Below are 17,502 nucleotides of genomic sequence, written 5' to 3' on the forward strand. Positions count from 1 at the left end.
ACTTAGAGTGCTTGGGGCTCTGGGTCAATTACGCCAAAAGCTCAATGATTCCCAGCCAACGAATCTCATTTCTGGGGGCTCATTTCTACACCTCTTCAGGATGGCAAAGAGCCTACTGGAGTGGGCACATTGCCACTTGCGCTCCCTAAAAGCAGAGCACATACCGGGCAAACTGAACCAGGGAGCAGACATGCTGTCTCGGAGCAACGTCCCCTCTGGCGAGAGGATGCTTCACCCCCAGATGGTTCGGAGAATATGGGAGATCTTCGGGAAGGCAGAGGTCGACCTCTTCACCTCAGAAGACAACTATCACTGCCCAATCTATTTTTCGAAGGAAAGAGATGCGCTGGCCTACGATTGGCCCAGCCTTCTCCTTTATGCTTTTCCCCCTGATTGCCCTGATCCCTCAGGTCATCAGGCGAATCAGGGATCAAAGGCACAAGGTTCTTCTAGTGGGCCCGCTCTGGAGAAAACAACTATGGTTCTCAGAGACGTCTCAGCTGCTCACGGCAGCTCCATGGCCCATTCCCCTGAGACGGGACCTCCTCTCTCAGGCAAACATGATGATATGGCACCCCCAACCCAAGTTGTGAGCCCTACACTTATGACCTCTCGATGGGAGCCTATGAACCTCCCAGAAGGTGTCTTAAATACCATTTCTCAGGCTAGAGCCCCATCCACAAGGCGCCTCTATGCCCTCAAATGGTCGGTCTTCACCGCTTGGTGTACAAACCACGGTGAAGATCCATCCACATGTGACATATCTTCAATATTGTCCTTCCTTCAAGAGCTGTTGGATAAGGGTTGCACCCCCTCCACTCTTAAGGTCTATGTGGCGGCTATAGCAGCTTTTCATGCTCCTATAGGCGGGATATCGGTCAGCAGGAACAACCTTGTTGTTCGATTTTTGAAAGGGTCTAGGAGGTTGAACCCCCCTCGCCCTTCTACGGTCCCTACATGGGATTTGTCTACGGTTCTGAAGCTGCTCAAAGCCCCCCCCTTTGAACCGCTGCATTCCGCTGATATTCGACCCCTGTCGCTAAAGACCGCTCTGCTATTGGCTTTGGCATCGGTTAAGCGAGTTGGAGATTTACAGGCGCTCTCTGTGAGCCCCTCCTACCTTGAATTCGGGCCTAACGACTCCAAGGTCGTCCTGAAGCCTAGGCATGGTTACGTACCTAAGGTGCTCTCTACTCCATTCAGAGCACAGGTAATCATGCTCTCTGCGCTCCCCCCCTTGCAGGAGGACCAGGAGCTAAATCTGCTCTATCCTGTCAGGGCATTAAAAATCTACATTGACCGCTCCGCCTCCTTTAGGCAGTCGGAGCAGCTCTTTGTATGCTTTGGTGGCCGCACCAATGGACTTCTGGTCACAAAGCAAAGACTATCCCGTTGGATAATTGACGCAATAGCTCTTGCATACTCCTCCTTGGGCCTTCAATGCCCTATCGGGGTCAGAGCACATTCCACGAGAGGCATGGCCTCATCCTGGGCATGGTCCAGTGGTGTGTCCATTGCAGAAATTTGTGCGGCGGCCAGCTGGTCCTCGCCGTCCACCTTTGTCAGGTTCTACAACCTAGACGTCCCTGCTTTGCAGGCTCAGGTCCTTTCTGCTTAACTGTCTCTCTGAGCTCAAAACGTTCCAGGAACCATACCCCCACCCTAAGGCTGGATTTAATCCTTTCTGGGTTTGACTATGTTTCGAACCCGCTGAAGTTACCACGTCTGGGCTTAGCTTCCGGCACGCTCTCGGCCCTATCTAGTTCCAAGGCTGTGCGAAGCTCTAAGAACGATTATGTAAGGCCGGGCTCGACCTCATCATGTTCGCAGTGTCAATAATATCTACAAAGATATATGTGTCATTTCATGACATGGTCTAAATGTAGCCACGATTTAGCTCTAAATTTGACGGGCTGCGTGTAGTCTGCTTTTAGCCCACCTGGTGAAATCGAGGCAATCCGTGGTCTCATTTTTTACGGCTTGGCTATAGCCCTATACCAGTAACCAGACCAGCGATGAGCATGGCCAAAATAGCCTTAACAGTATTTCCCAACCGGGGTGCCGTCTGTCGAGAACAGGGGTGCAGTGTAAAAAAATAATTTTTTAATATTTTTAAATTGCTAAAATGTTCAAAAAAGCATCTATTATATAATATCAATTTCTGATGTCACCAATAATTAGAGATGCACCGAAATTTCGGCTGCTCAAAATTAGTTCACCGCTCAGGTTCACTTTCACGTGGTGTGACACTCTGCGTATTATCCCGCTCTATTCATTCATTGATCTGCTAACCGCTATTTATGCTCACATGTTCTGATAATAATAGCTTTCTAAGACTAAACATTATTTGGATAATATCTGGATATATAATGGATAAATATCGTAACCCTACTGTTATACCTACCTGAAAAACAAAAAAGCAATTTATTTAATTCGAAGGCTTGTCATTATTTTTTATTTGTGCTATCATTATTAATTTCTTTATTTGTTCTTATTTTATTACTGACTGCTTACTTGTCATTTTTTATTCAATTCAAAGTTTGAAATCAAGCTATCTCGTGCTACTGCACCAAAATTACCCCACTAGGACTAGGGATGTAAGGATTAACTGCGAGCCGGTTGAACATCGATTCAAATATGTGACGATTCAAATCGGTTGAGATGCTAAACAAATCGCGATTCATTTAGGGGTAGGAGTTTATATGAATGCATGTCTGAGGGGAACTTACTGTCTTTAGAAAAGTTTAGATGGTATTTTTTCTTTTCATCTTGCCTCTGTATAATGCATATTAAAGTTCATAAGTTTACAGCGGAAACCAGGAAACGCTTTAAGCGCCACCTGCTGGCAGAGAGTGAATCTGCGTCTCATTCAGTTCCGCTGTTTCACGCAGATATTTTTATTTATAGTTTCACAAAACTGAAGTCAAGCCATTCTGTTTTTGCTTCAAATTTCGAAATTATACAATCTAATTTAGTTTAAAAACTGCTCATGTTGCATGTATGCAGCATCTTTGTTTGGATCAAGATTAAAATGCAGTGGTTGCCTCTAATTTTAAAAGGAAAGTGCACAGACAAAGCCTTATTTTGTTTATATGAAGATATGTACTTTATTTGTGTTACTTATTTATTTGATTTGGGGCTTGTTTTAAAATTTCAATGTAGTTTTGTTATTTACCTTTATATTATATTTAAATTTTGTCATTTAGCAAACGCTTTTATCCAAAGTGACTTACAAATGAGGACGATAGAAGCCTATGAATTGTCCTTACTATGGAATAAAAAATATGGGGTGTCTATTTACATTTAGTTAAAAGTGTCTGTAAATCATCAGCTCCATGCAGTCTCAGTTGAATGGCCAACTTCTGAAACCTGACCGGTTAACGTCCAGTTGGTTATTCTGTGAAAGAAATAATGATACCTGGTTGAAAACAATTGGAAAGAGAGAGACAGATCTGTGAAATGTTTAATGTAGGTTTTTTGAGCAGTGGGGTTACTCAAGCCTGCTTGAATGTGATGGGGGAAAAAGCCTGTGAGAAGAGATGTGTTGGTGATATGTGTGAATGCTGGTAAGAGTGTAGGAGAGATTGCTTGGAGAAGGATTAGGTCTAGAGGGCAGTTTGTAAGATGGTTGGAGAGGAGAAGTTTCGATACTTCTGCCTGAGAGGACAGAGGAGAGGGGAGTTTTAGCAGTGGATATGGTTGGTTTGAGTTCTTGTGTGTGTGGAGCCGGGAAATGACTGCTGATGGTTTTAGTTTTGTTTGTGAAGAATGTGGCAAAATCATCAGCTGTTAAAGAGGTGGTGGAGGGGGACAGAGAAGAGAATTAAATGTTTTGAATAGATTACGTGTGTCTGAAGCAGTTGATCTTGTTGTGGAAATATGAAGATTTGGCAGTATGGACTTCAGCAGAGAAAGATGAAAGCAAAGACTAATACATAGTTTTGCGAGAAGGGCAAGAATTTGGACATACTACCACATCATCAAAATTGTTCTGTTACTGTAAACCTGCCTGTCAATCATCCTTTCACAGTTAACATCTTCATATACACACTCCACATTTTAGTACCATATTAGAATACCCTATCATCTATAAGGAAAAAGAAAAAAAAGTAGCATGATGATATGCCAGTCATGCAGATCTTTTTTTTTTTTGCATGATGCATTTAATATTTAATGACCAAATGTATTCGTTTTGCTATTGTGTTATTTGGATCCTTATAAAAGTTCATAATGTAAAATTGATAAAACCTCCTAATAATATAATGATTACTCATACAAACCCCTCAAATGCCTTTCTGGGCGTCCATAGGTCTTACATTCAACATGCTTGTAGTTCTTTTAATTTGTGTTTGTAGCTCTTAACAGAATATAGAACCCTCCTCCAAAGCGCAATGAGTTGTTGGGCAATATCAGCCACGCAAGTTGTTTCGTTCCAAACGGGATAAATCTACATCTGAAGGGCATTTAATAGAAATAGTGAACTATCTGGACACTTTTAGCATTCTCTTTTCAACATACTATGTTTATTTTATGAAAGTTGTCCAAGGGCCCGATGTTTGTGCAGAGCAGTTAAACTGTCCACTGTCCTTCAGAAACATCCTCCAGGTACTGAAGATTCTGTTTTCCAGAATCTTCTATATGTTTGACCCCTAACAGTAACTTTAAGATGTTTTCTAGATTCATCTTTTCACATTTTTTGACAGTTCATACTTATACAGCCATTACAACAGGCAAAAACATTAATTGACATTAAGAAGGAAACACAATTCTTTAATAGACAGTGGGTATAAACTTATTTTTTAACAGGATGATCAGGGTAAATAGTACTTTGTTTTCTGGGCCCTCGATTGTGTGTCCTGAGTGTGACAATACAGATCACAAAATCATACAGTGACTGCTGTAAAGGGGTCAGATTTTCAGAAAATGCTGGAAAAGCAAAGAATGCAGAACCTGGAGAATTTTTCAGAAGAACAGTGGCCAGTTCAACTACTCAGGACAAACAAGGGACTCATCACACAAATACAAAAATCACATGAAACTGTCATGGATCATTCTTGCAACAGTATTAGGATAGTATTAATACTAGAGTATGTACACTTTTGAACAGGGTCAATTTTGTAATTTCAGTTATTTTGTCTTGTGGACTATATCTGTTGTATAATAGCATATTCAGTACAGCAGTAAATAAATAAAACAAAATAAATACCTCCAGGTACTGAAGATTCTGTTTTCCAGAATCTTCTATATGTTTGACCCCTAACAGTAACTTTAAGATGTTTTCTAGATTCATCTTTTCACATTTTTTGACAGTTGAGGGACTCATACATACTTATACAGCCATTACAACAGGCAAAAACATTAATTGACATTAATTAAGAAGGAAACACAATTCTTTAATAGACAGTGGGTATAAACTTATTTTTTAACAGGATGATCAGGGTAAATAGTACTTTGTTTTCTGGGCCCTCGATTGTGTGTCCTGAGTGTGTCAATACAGATCACAAAATCATACTGTGACTGCTGTAAAGGGGTCAGATTTTCAGAAAATGTTGGAAAAGCAAAGAATGTGCAGAACCTGGAGAATTTTTCAGAAGAACAGTGGCCAGTTCAACTACTCAGGACAAACAAGGGACTCATCACACAAATACAAAAATCACATGAAACTGTCATGGATCATTCTTGCAACAGTATTAGGATAGTATTAATACTAGAGTATGTACACTTTTGAACAGGGTCAATTTTGTAATTTCAGTTATTTTGTCTTGTGGACTATATCTGTTGTATAATAGCATATTCAGTACAGCAGTAAATAAATAAAACAAAATAAATACTAATTTTGTTAAAGGTGCACTATACAGAAAATTTCTAAATGTTCAAAACATGGACCCTCCTGGAAGCTGGAACACAGTCAGAACAGAAGCACGTGCCCCCTTGCCCCTGAAATTATATCAGTTGCCAGAAAACACATAGCACAACCAACTCTCAAGAGAGTTGCACACACTTAGCACAACCAAATCAAGAGCTTACCTGCAGGAAGAGGAGTAAAGATTTTTTCTTTTTTTAAATAAAATGCATAAAAAGCATAAATAAATAAAACAAAATAAATAAATAAATACTAATTTTGTTAAAGGTGCACTATACAGAAAATTTCAAAATGTTCAAAACATGGACCCTCCTGGAAGCTGGAACACAGTCAGAACAGAAGCACGTGCCCCCTTGCCCCTGAAATTATATCAGTTGCCAGAAAACACATAGCACAACCAACTCTCAAGAGAGTTGCACACACTTAGCACAACCAAATCAAGAGCTTACCTGCAGGAAGAGGAGTAAAGATTTTTTCTTTTTTTAAATAAAATGCATAAAAAGCATTTTCTTATGAATGAACAGTTATGCTAACACATGACTGTAAAAATATAGCCATCTTCAGTCTAACTGACTAATAAACAAATGTCATCATAAAAATGTAAGTACAAAGTCTTAGATAACAGCCAGTAAGTCAAAAGCAACATTAGCAAATCGTATTTGTGCCAATACTGTAGAAGATCTCGGAGCTTCCCGAGCTTCAGACACCGACAATATGCCCTCACCTGCACCATGCTTCATTATTAGGGAGCTACACACCCACTGGCCAAAGGTTGCAGCCCAGAAATGTCTGTACTTGTATTTTTTGGAAAATTCTGCATGGTGAACCTTTAAAATCATTAACACTTTGTAAAGTGAACTTTTGACCACAACTGGTTATGCTTACCAGCATAGAAAAAAAACTACAAACCACATGCCTTGGTACTTATGAGTTTGGAATGTTTTTGAAAAGTGATTTTCATTTCATAAGACTGAAATAATATATTTTAACAATAAAAACAAAAGATATTATTTTGCACCATCAAATCTCAAATAAATGTATTTTTGTGTAACAAGAATTTCTTAAAATTTTGTTTAAGGCCTTTATTATGTAAACAGTTGCACATATAGGTCTCAAAAAAAAGTCCACACAATCAAAGATATGGGGCAAGTTCCAATTACTGCAATAACAACAGATCAGAATTGTCCACTGTATTCTCAAAAAAAGTATCTAAATATGTAGCAGCATTGCTGCAATATGTTGATTGAAGAGAATCTGCTAAACTAAAGATGAAAAACAGTAACAGAGTTCCTGTATCACCACAGATCAAAATACTTTGGCTGTGATTGTGTTTTGGGCAGGGCAACTGATCTGTCAGTCACTGTCATGTCCTGGTCAGCAGACCAGAGTACCAAAAGTACCATGAGTACAGAAAGCCTAGCTGACTCATGACACCTGCATTTCAGTCATCATCCTCATCATCTGAGTCCATTACCCGCCTTCGGTTAAACTGGGAACAAAACAGAGACATTAACTAGACACTTATGTTTATAGATTTATGAAACTTAAATTTTTACAATCTCGAGAACAGATTTTTAATACAATCACAAAGTACTTACCTTTACAGTTGTTTTCTTCTCTGTTTGTTGACTGACTTTCTCCAGGATCTCTATTAATCCAGCCTCCGTAATCTAGAGATACAACACTAAATGCTATAACACGGACATTCTAAAACTATTAAACACATTATGAATGATGCTTCATCTGCTTTCTTACTTTTCCTCCAAGCTGTCCAAAGCGAGCCATCTGTATCAGGTAATTCTCCACAGCTTTTGCTTTATCTGGCTTTACAAGAGCCAAATTACTCACTAAATAAAAAAAGCAACAACATCATTACTGTAGATTTTAGTTTTAAATATAAAGGTACAGAATGGAATATTGACAGCTAGCAGCTGAAATGAGTACTGCATCACAGAATCACACATACCAAAACAAAAACAGATATTCCAACATGGAATGCACATTTTAAACTACAATAATTGGCTGTAGCATTGTTTTCAAAGAAACAAGTCAACTTAAAATGTTTCCTAAATATCTGCAAACATATTATGGTATTCTTATGCTTTAGTACAGGTCAAACAAATTACATGTGTACACATAATGTAAAAATTCTATCATCATTTAGGCTACGTTTACACTAGAGCGTTTTCGTTTTAAAACGCATAACTTTTGCTATGGTTACGCCTGTTGTTTACACTACTTCGGCGACTTTCGAAAACTCTACAGAATGCGTTTTAGTTTGAAAACTCTGGGGTTGCCTTTTAGTGTAAACGGACCAAAACGGAGACTTTTGAAAACGATGGCGTGGCTGCCAACATTTGCTCTGCGTATCCTTGATGACAATAACATATAACATCATGTAAACAATAACATTATGCTCATTGTTGTACCTGCATGAAAGGTCAAGTGACATGCGTTTTTGGTTGTGTAATGCACAACAAACAGCACATCAAAAATGGTAAACAGAAGCAGAAACATGTTAGCTTGATGCACGAGAACAATCTAGAGATATACTTATGGTTGAGCTTCTGTTAACCATATCTGATGCGAGTATGGTGGAGCTTCTGTTAACCATATCTGATGTGTGGAGAATAAAGTACCTACAAGCACGCATGCATGCAGGGTTGGGGTGTAACAGAATACATGCAACTTAGTTACATATTTAAAATGCTAAATATGAGTAACTATTTCATTACAGTTACATTTTAATTGGGTGATAATCAAATTAGTTACATCCGAAAAGTATTTCAGATTACCAAAGTGATTACTTTGAATTGTAATGTTGTTTATTATTATTTATTACATTTAAACATCAATGTGAACTGTAAGGGGCAATTAATGTAAAGAGCAATTAGTGATTTTCTGACCCTGACACAAAAGCACCCTTAAGCTACAGTTCTGCTCGTAAGTTTCATACCCCTTGCAGAACAAAAGTTAATCATAATTTTTTTTTTATTAACGTGTTGTTTTATTACTGTCCTGAATAAGTTATTTCACATAACAGATGTTTACATATACTGCACAAGACAAAATAACTGAATTTATAAAAATTCCCCTTGATGTGCATACCCTTGAATCTTAACGGTCTGTTGTTACCTGAATGATCCACGACTGTTTTCATGTTTTGTGATAGTTGTTTGTGAGTCCCTTGTTTTGTCTTGAGCAGTTAAACTGCCTGCTGTTCTGAAAAATCCTCCAGGTCCTGCACATACCATACTTTGATTTTCCAGCATCTCCTGCATATTTGAACCCTTTCCAACAATGACTATGATTTTTTAGATCCATCTTTTCACACTAATGACAATTGAGGGACTCTTACACAACTATTACAAAAGTGGAAAACATTTACTGATGCTCAAGGAGGAAACGCAATGCATTAAGAGCAAGCTGTAAACTTTTGAACAGGATGACGTGTACATTTTCATTTTGTTTAAAGATGAAAGATGTTTCCCAGAAGACAAAATAAGTAGTTAACCCTGTTCATCCAATTCAAAAGATTTACACAACCCAGCTCTTAATGCATTGTGTTGCCTTATTGAGCATCAGTAAACGTTTAACCAAAAGAAAACCAAGTCCTATGTTTATGGCAAGCCGTTTTAGCATTTAATACCTAGTTATAATTTAGTTTTGACTAGTCAAAATTCCAATTCCAGATATCTATTCTGCAATTTTGACTCGTTGTAATTGGAATTAAGTTATCTACAATGTGATTATGACTAGTCATTATATGCACTGAAGATATCTACAATGTTATTTTGGCTAGTCATAATATACATTCGAGATATCTACAATGCTATTACCACTAGTCATATTGTTCCATTGACTTCCAATGGAAAATATTTTCGGATACCTACAAATGAGTTTTGACTAGTAGAAATTGTAATTAAAGATATCTATAATTGATTTTGTACTAGGTGTAATTCTAATTATCATTAATCTCAAATTACAATTTAACTAGTGATAGAGATATCTCTAACTGAATTAACACCAGTAAAATTATAATTCAAGATATCTCTAAATGGTGTTTGACTAGTCATAATTTTATTGCAGATATCCTTAATTCATGACTTCTTAAAGATATCCAAAATACATTTGTAGATATCTGAAAGTAATTTACTTATGGCAAGCCGTTTTAGCATTTAAAGTTTGTTTTGACTATCCATAAATATAATTTAAGATAGGAACAATTGTATTTTGACGAGTCATAATTATAATTCGACTAGTCACAATGACAATTAGAGATATCTGCAATTATAATTGCACTAGTAAGAAATCGGATTAGAGATATCTCTAAATACATTATGACTAGTCAAAACTCCATTTAAGATATCTGTAATGCCGTCATAGATATCTTCAATAGGGCGTCACACATACACAGAGGTAATTAGAGATCTCTAATTCAGTTTCGACAAGTCACAATTATATTTTAAGATATCTGAATTGTACCTGCTCCTAGTCGAATGTGGTGTTGTTTGACGTGAGACTAAATTTACTCAGCTCCTCCCAGAGCCCCTCCCCGACTAATGCTTAGTGCTAACTGCTAACAACAGTGGTCTGCGTGCTTTTCTTGTCACGGAGAGAAAAGCTACTGGATGAATTACTTCAGGGGTTATTAAATAATATCTGGATGCAGCCATATGTGGTAAAAGGTCTCCAGCGTGCATGTATGTATAGCGCTGTGATTTTAATTGAATCATGTTGCAAAACTTGGTGGCTGACTAAATACTTTTTTGCCCCACTGTATATGGCAAGCCGCTTTAGCATTAAATACTCCTTGCTGTACTGAAAATTACTGTTATTTAATGTGCCCGTTATGTAACGGTAATTTTCCGGCACCCCAGCTGCCGGAATTTTACCGTTTTTTTTATGGGATTTTTTTTTACAGTGTGGATCTCTTGCTATAATAAAATGCAATACTCCCACCTTGTGTGCTATTTCCTATGGAAGCTTGTTTCCTCCACTAAATAAAGAAATAATAAATAAATAGCGACTTTTTATTCCACAATTCTGACTTTTTTTCTCAGAATTGCAAGATACAGCTAAACACAATGAAAACATTTGTGAATTATAAAGTTTATAACTCGCATTGATTATATCTCGCAATTCTGAGAAGAAAAAAAGTCAGAATTGTAAGATAAAAAGCTGCAAATTACTTTTATTTTTTATTCCATGGCGGAAACAAGCTGCCATAATGACACAAGTAAACCTGAATCCATACACAACGTAATGTAACCCACTAATAAATGTCATCAATGCCAGTTAAACTTTTATCAAATTGTAATCTTTTTAAAATCAGCCTTCACCTTTTTTTGACTGCATCTGATTCTGAAGCATTGTTCTTGTCCGTCATGCATTCGTACTATTTTTCATGTTTTTGTTGTACAATTCCATTGTACTTCATTATGTCTAAATATATAACTAAATTCAGATGAGCATTTCGTGGTTTTCTGCCTTTATTGAACATTACACTGCATTTGGTCTGTTTTGCAACATGATTACATTAAAATCACAGCGCTATACATGCACGCTAGAGACCTTTTACCACATATGGCTGCATTCAGATAGTATTTAATAACCCCTGAAGTAATTCATCCAGTAGCTTTTCTCTCCGTGACAAGAAAAGCAGACTTATATATGCTGTTAGCAGTTAGCATTAAACATTAGTCGGGGAGGAGCTCTGGGATGAGCGGAGTAAATTTAGTCTCACGTCACACAACAGCAGATTCAACTAGGAGCAGGTACGATTCATCTTAAAATATAATTGTGACTAGTCGAAACTGAATTAGAGATATTTCTAATTACCTTTGCGTATATGTGACTATTGAAGATATCTGACGTAATTACAGATATCTTAAATGGAGTTTTGACTAGTCAAAGTATTTAGAGATATCTCTAATCAGATTTCTTACTAGTGCAATTATAATTGCAGATATCTCTAATTGTCATTCTGACTAGTCAAAATACAATTGTTCCTATCTTAAATTATATTTATGGATAGTCAAAAAACTTTAAAATGCTAAAACGGCTTGCGATACAATGTTTGGCGGATGTCAACAAACACGTTACAAATTACTTTTCAAAGCACATATTTTGTAATCTGTAGTGAAATACATATTAAATGTAACCTTCCCAACCCTGCTTACATGACAATACAAGTGATAGCTTGCAAAGGTTTGTAAATGGACTTACACCTGGCACGGGCAGACTGATCCAAGACTTGAGCCAATATAGAGTTTCTCATCTCAGTCTCTCTGTTAAAGTCACAATGACATTAAAACGGTTCAGACATAATCCATCTAGACAACAATTAGGCAATGAGAAAAACTGTGAAATTATGTAAAAAGGGTGAAAATAGTCCAAATTATCTGAATTCCTCTAAATAAATGTGGTTCATCTGAATGTATACTGCCTTTCATAAAGCCGTAAGTTTAGTGTTGAATTACATTTTATGAAAAGGTGTTAAATGTTGTATAAACAATGTCATGTCAATGCATGTCACACCTCTGTTCATCAATTTACACTGGCTACCAATAGCTGCTCGCATAAAATTCAAGGCATTGATGTTTGCCTACAAAACCACCACTGGCTCTGCACCCCTTTACCTAAATTCACTAATTCAGAATTAGGTGCCCTCTAGAAGTACGTGTTCTGCAAGTGAACGGCACATTATAGTGCAAGACCAAAGAGGCACAAAATCACTTTCACAGACTTTTACCTTAACTGTTCCCTCCTGGTGGAATGACCTGCCCAACTCAGTCCGAGAAGTCCTTAGCCATCTTCAAGGAATGACTAAAAACATATCTCTTCCATCTTCATTTGACCCTCTAACTCTAGCACTCTCTATTCTACTTCTATTCTTACTACTTGTCTTTATTTAAAAAAAGAAAAGAAAAAAAAGATAGCCTCTAACACTTGTACTGTCTATTCTTTTTCTATTCTTACTACGTTTTCTTTATAAAAAAAGTCCCTCTAACACTAGCATTCTCTATTCTATCTTCTTGTATTCTTTAATTTATTATAAAAAATGACCCTCTAATACTAGCATTCTCTATTCTTTTTCTATTCTTTTGACTTATATATATATATATATATAAACCCTCTAACACTTAGCATTCCCTATTCTTTTTCTATCTACTTGATTTATTTTTATTCATTATAAAAAAACAACAACCTTGCTACGTGTACTGTTAGGCTAACCGAGACTTGTCTCAGCACTTACATATTGCCCTTTTGTTAGTTTTTATTGTTTCTATTGTCCTCATTTGTAAGTCGCATTGGATAAAAGCGTCTGCTAAATGACTAAATGTAAATATATATAAACAGATATTTTAAATATTTTAAGAGCATGTTCAACATTGGGTAGCATAACACTTTTCAAAGACCAATAACTTTTAATGTAATTTAATCTGCATCAGAAAACTTTTGTTTGTTTTACCTTTGTTTGGCCTCCTGCTGCCCCTGCTGGTCACTGGAAGGGTCCTAAAAGGGGACATGTAAAATTCATATGTATTATATACTTAGGGTTCCAAGCACCAAATTCCAATTTTCATCTTCTTTTCTTCCCTAAACATGTCCATACTTCAGAAACTGTAAACTGTAGAGACATATAAACAATAATGTAATTTGCATTTTGGTTCATATCTCTGGAACTGAAAGGGCTAGCTTCAAAATGTTTCCCCTTATTATGGGAAATATACATGACACCATTTTCAGCTAAACACAGAAAAAAAGTGTTATGCATTTTGGAAGTTCATTAACATAACAGTGATTTGGGGGCCTGAAAAAGCAAACTTTTGAAAAAAGGGTTTCAAATTGCACGTTTATGGAAACAATACCATTATGGTTTCTGTGTAAACTATAAAAACATGCACATTACGTGTTCAGTCTATAGGCATGTGCAATTTTCTTTACAGAGTGACATCCCCAACTACAGGCCTGGCATGCATGTTACCAGAGCCGATCCTCCCTATACGCAAAGTGCGCAAGCTGCGTAGGGCTCCGAAACACCAGGGGGCCCCCTTGCTCTCAAAGATGATTTAATTTTAGTTTTGTTTTTTAATTTGACCAGCGGTTATGAAAACATGAATGTTCATTTCTTTTAATGCGGTGCGCTGTCGCTCTTTCTATGTAAAAATCTGTCAAATCATGTAACATGAATGTCATACGGTCTCTTACTAGAGACAAAAAAAAAACTAGTTGAAAGCGTACCAAGCCGCGGAAAAGACACTTTTTCTCATGTTTTTTTTCCTTCTGCTTTAAGAAGACCACCATTATCCCTGTCCCTAAAAAGCATGTTGTCAGCTGCCTGAATGACTACCAACCCGTAGCGCTGACCTCTACCATCATGAAGTGCTTTGAGCGAATTGTCAAAGATTACATCTGCTCTTCCCTGCCAGACACATTGGATCCTCTCCAATTTGCATACCGCAAAAACAGATCGACAGATGATGCCATCAGTCTTGCGATGCACAGTGCTCTCACACACTTAGATAAGAAAAACAACTATGTGAGAATGTTGTTCATAGACTATAGTTATGCCTTCAATAAAAAAACATTCCAGCCAAACTTATCATAAAACTTAAGGATTTAGGATTGAACACACCACTATGCAACTGGATTTAGGATTTTCAGACGAGCTGACCCCAAGTGGTGAGAATTGGGAACTGTCTATCATCCACGCTGACTCTGAGCACAGGTGCTCCACAAGGTTGCATTCTAAGTCCCTTACTGTACTCTCTGTTCACGCTAGGGGTGTAACGATTCATCGGTATGAATCGATACGATGTCTGACGATATGATGCATCGATGCCACGCGTAAAATATCGATATCTGTAGTATAAATAGGCACCTTTATTTTGGTATTGTCCACATTTTCACATAATGTCCATATGCATTACCGCCAACGCGTGCATTCTCGTTCAAACTCACGTATCAGGACTCTATATAAGGACTGCCTGAAGGCACAAGGTGTGCATAAAAGACGCTCGGGATTGTTGGCGGAACAGTCGAGCGCTGTGTGAGAAGTTTTCTGCTCACACATCTGAAGCGCATGCACCGAGACAAAAAAAAACTAGTTGAAAGCGTACCAAGCCGCGGAAAAGACACTTTTTCTCATGTTTTTTTTCCTTCTGCTTTAAGAAGACCACCATTATCCCTGTCCCTAAAAAGCATGTTGTCAGCTGCCTGAATGACTACCAACCCATAGCGCTGACCTCTACCATCATGAAGTGCTTTGAGCGAATTGTCAAAGATTACATCTGCTCTTCCCTGCCAGACACATTGGATCCTCTCCAATTTGCATACCGCAAAAACAGATTGACAGATGATGCCATCAGTCTTGCGATGCACAGTGCTCTCACACACTTAGATAAGAAAAACAACTATGTGAGAATGTTGTTCATAGACTATAGTTATGCCTTCAATAAAAAAACATCCCAGCCAAACTTATCATAAAACTTAAGGATTTAGGATTGAACACACCACTATGCAACTGGATTTAGGATTTTCAGACGAGCAGACCCCAAGTGGTGAGAATTGGGAACTGTCTATCATCCACGCTGACTCTGAGCACAGGTGCTCCACAAGGTTGCATTCTAAGTCCCTTACTGTACTCTGTTCACGCTAGGGGTGTAACGATTCATCGGTATGAATCGATACGATGTCTGACGATATGATGCATCGATGCCACGCGTAAAATATCGATATCTGTAGTATAAATAGGCACCTTTATTTTGGTATTGTCCACATTTTCACATAATGTCCATATGCATTACCGCCAACGCGTGCATTCTCGTTCAAACTCACGTATCAGGACTCTATATAAGGACTGCCTGAAGGCACAAGGTGTGCATAAAAGACGCTCGGGATTGTTGGCGGAACAGTCGAGCGCTGTGTGAGAAGTTTTCTGCTCACACATCTGAAGCGCATGCACAGAGACAGCACCATGCGAATCTACACCGTGTGAATACTAAATTGAGCTCTCTTTTTTTGTGCATGGATGAATAAATATGCGACAAAATTACATCAAAATGCGCGTTTCGGCAAATATCCTAGTAAACACAGTTGGTTAGGCATATGTCTTAACGTAAACAGTTGAGAAAGAAAAGGCATGTGTATATTAGTATATTAAATCCGTGCTTTCGTTCTTAAAGTGAAAGCAAACTAATAATAAATCTAATGCTGTCAAAGAAAAATACAAGTGCTCACTGCTCCTGACTAAATAACATTTGTAACATAAAAATTGATTAATCTATATTTAATTTATACAGTGAAGACTATGCAGTTATTTTACATTTGATTATTACATTTCTGTAGCGTACCTGAAAATTTATTTTAGACTGAGCTGAAAAACCAAAAAAGCACTGTTTATTGAACTTGTGTCTTTGTTCTATTTATTTTCTGCTATTGCTTGTAATTTGGTTACCTGTAGAAAAGATTTTTAGCAGAGAGCCCTAGGGCTGTCGTGGTGAAGGAATTTCCCTTGCGGTAATTTTGAGTGGCTCAATCGCCATATATACAGTGGGTACGGAAAGTATTCAGACCCCCTTAAATTTTTCACTCTTTGTTATATTGCAGCCATTTGCTAAAATCATTTAAGTTAATTTTTTTTCCTCATTAATGTACACACAGCACCCCATATTGACAGAAAAACACAGAATTGTTGACATTTATGCAGATTTATTAAAAAAGAAAAACTGAAATAACACATGGTCCTAAGTATTCAGACCCTTTGCTCAGTATTTAGTAGAAACACCCTTTTGATCTAATACAGCCAGGAGTCTTTTTGGGAAAGATGCAACAAGTTCTTCACACCTGGATTTGGGGATCCTCTGCCATTCCCCCTTGCAGATCCTCTCCAGTTCTGTCAGGTTGGATGGTAAACGTTGGTGGACAGCCATTTTTAGGTCTCTCCAGAGATGCTCAATTGGGTTTAAGTCAGGGCCCTGGCTGGGCCATTCAAGAACAGTCACAGAGTTGTTGTGAAGCCACTCCTTCATTATTTTAGCTGTGTGCTTAGGGTCATTGTCTTGTTGGAAGATAAACCTTCGGCCCAGTCTGAGGTCCTGAGCACTCTGAAGAAGGTTTTCGTCCAGGATATCCCTGTACTTGGCCGCATTCATCTTTCCCTCGATTGCAACCAGTCATCCTGTCCCTGCAGCTGAAAAACACCCCAACAGCATGATGCTGCCACCACCATGCTTCACTGTTGGGACAGGTGATGAGCAGTGCCTGGTTTTCTCCACACATACCGCTTAGAATTAAGGCCAAAAAGTTATATCTTGGTCTCATCAGACCAGAGAATCTTATTTCTCACCATCTCACAACTCCATGCGGGCTTTCATGTGTCTTGCACGGAGGAGAGGCTTCCGTCGGGCCACTCTGCCATAAAGCCCCGACTGGTGTTTACATTTGATTATTACATTTCTGTAGCGTACCTGAAAATTTATTTTAGACTGAGCTGAAAAACCAAAAAAGCACTGTTTATTGAACTTGTGTCTTTGTTCTATTTATTTTCTGCTATTGCTTGTAATTTGGTTACCTGTAGAAAAGATTTTTAGCAGAGAGCCCTAGGGCTGTCGTGGTGAAGGAATTTCCCTTGC

The 17,502-nt window shown here is 37.9% G+C and overlaps 1 protein-coding gene across 2 annotated transcripts in view; it reads right to left on the reverse strand.

The window, feature by feature from the left end:
- Positions 1 to 6,907: 6,907 nt before the first annotated feature.
- The window catches only part of pdcd5 (programmed cell death 5), a 16,483-nt gene continuing 5,888 nt past the window's right edge, over positions 6,908 to 17,502 (reverse strand). The window contains exons 2-6 of one of the 2 annotated variants that reach the window (XM_016231347.1): positions 13,338 to 13,381; positions 12,092 to 12,153; positions 7,619 to 7,710; positions 7,462 to 7,533; positions 6,908 to 7,352 (exon numbers count right to left, since the gene is read on the reverse strand). In XM_016231347.1, the coding sequence (XP_016086833.1) occupies positions 7,305 to 7,352; positions 7,462 to 7,533; positions 7,619 to 7,710; positions 12,092 to 12,153; positions 13,338 to 13,381 (318 nt within the window). In that variant the 3' untranslated portion in view covers positions 6,908 to 7,304. The remainder of the gene's footprint in view (positions 7,353 to 7,461; positions 7,534 to 7,618; positions 7,711 to 12,091; positions 12,154 to 13,337; positions 13,382 to 17,502) is intronic. The other variant, XM_016231346.1, reaches the window with a different exon arrangement.

Source organism: Sinocyclocheilus grahami, unplaced genomic scaffold, assembly GCF_001515645.1.
Source record: "Sinocyclocheilus grahami isolate Dianchi unplaced genomic scaffold, SAMN03320097.WGS_v1.1 scaffold388.1, whole genome shotgun sequence".
Taxonomy (NCBI): Eukaryota; Metazoa; Chordata; class Actinopteri; order Cypriniformes; family Cyprinidae; genus Sinocyclocheilus; species Sinocyclocheilus grahami.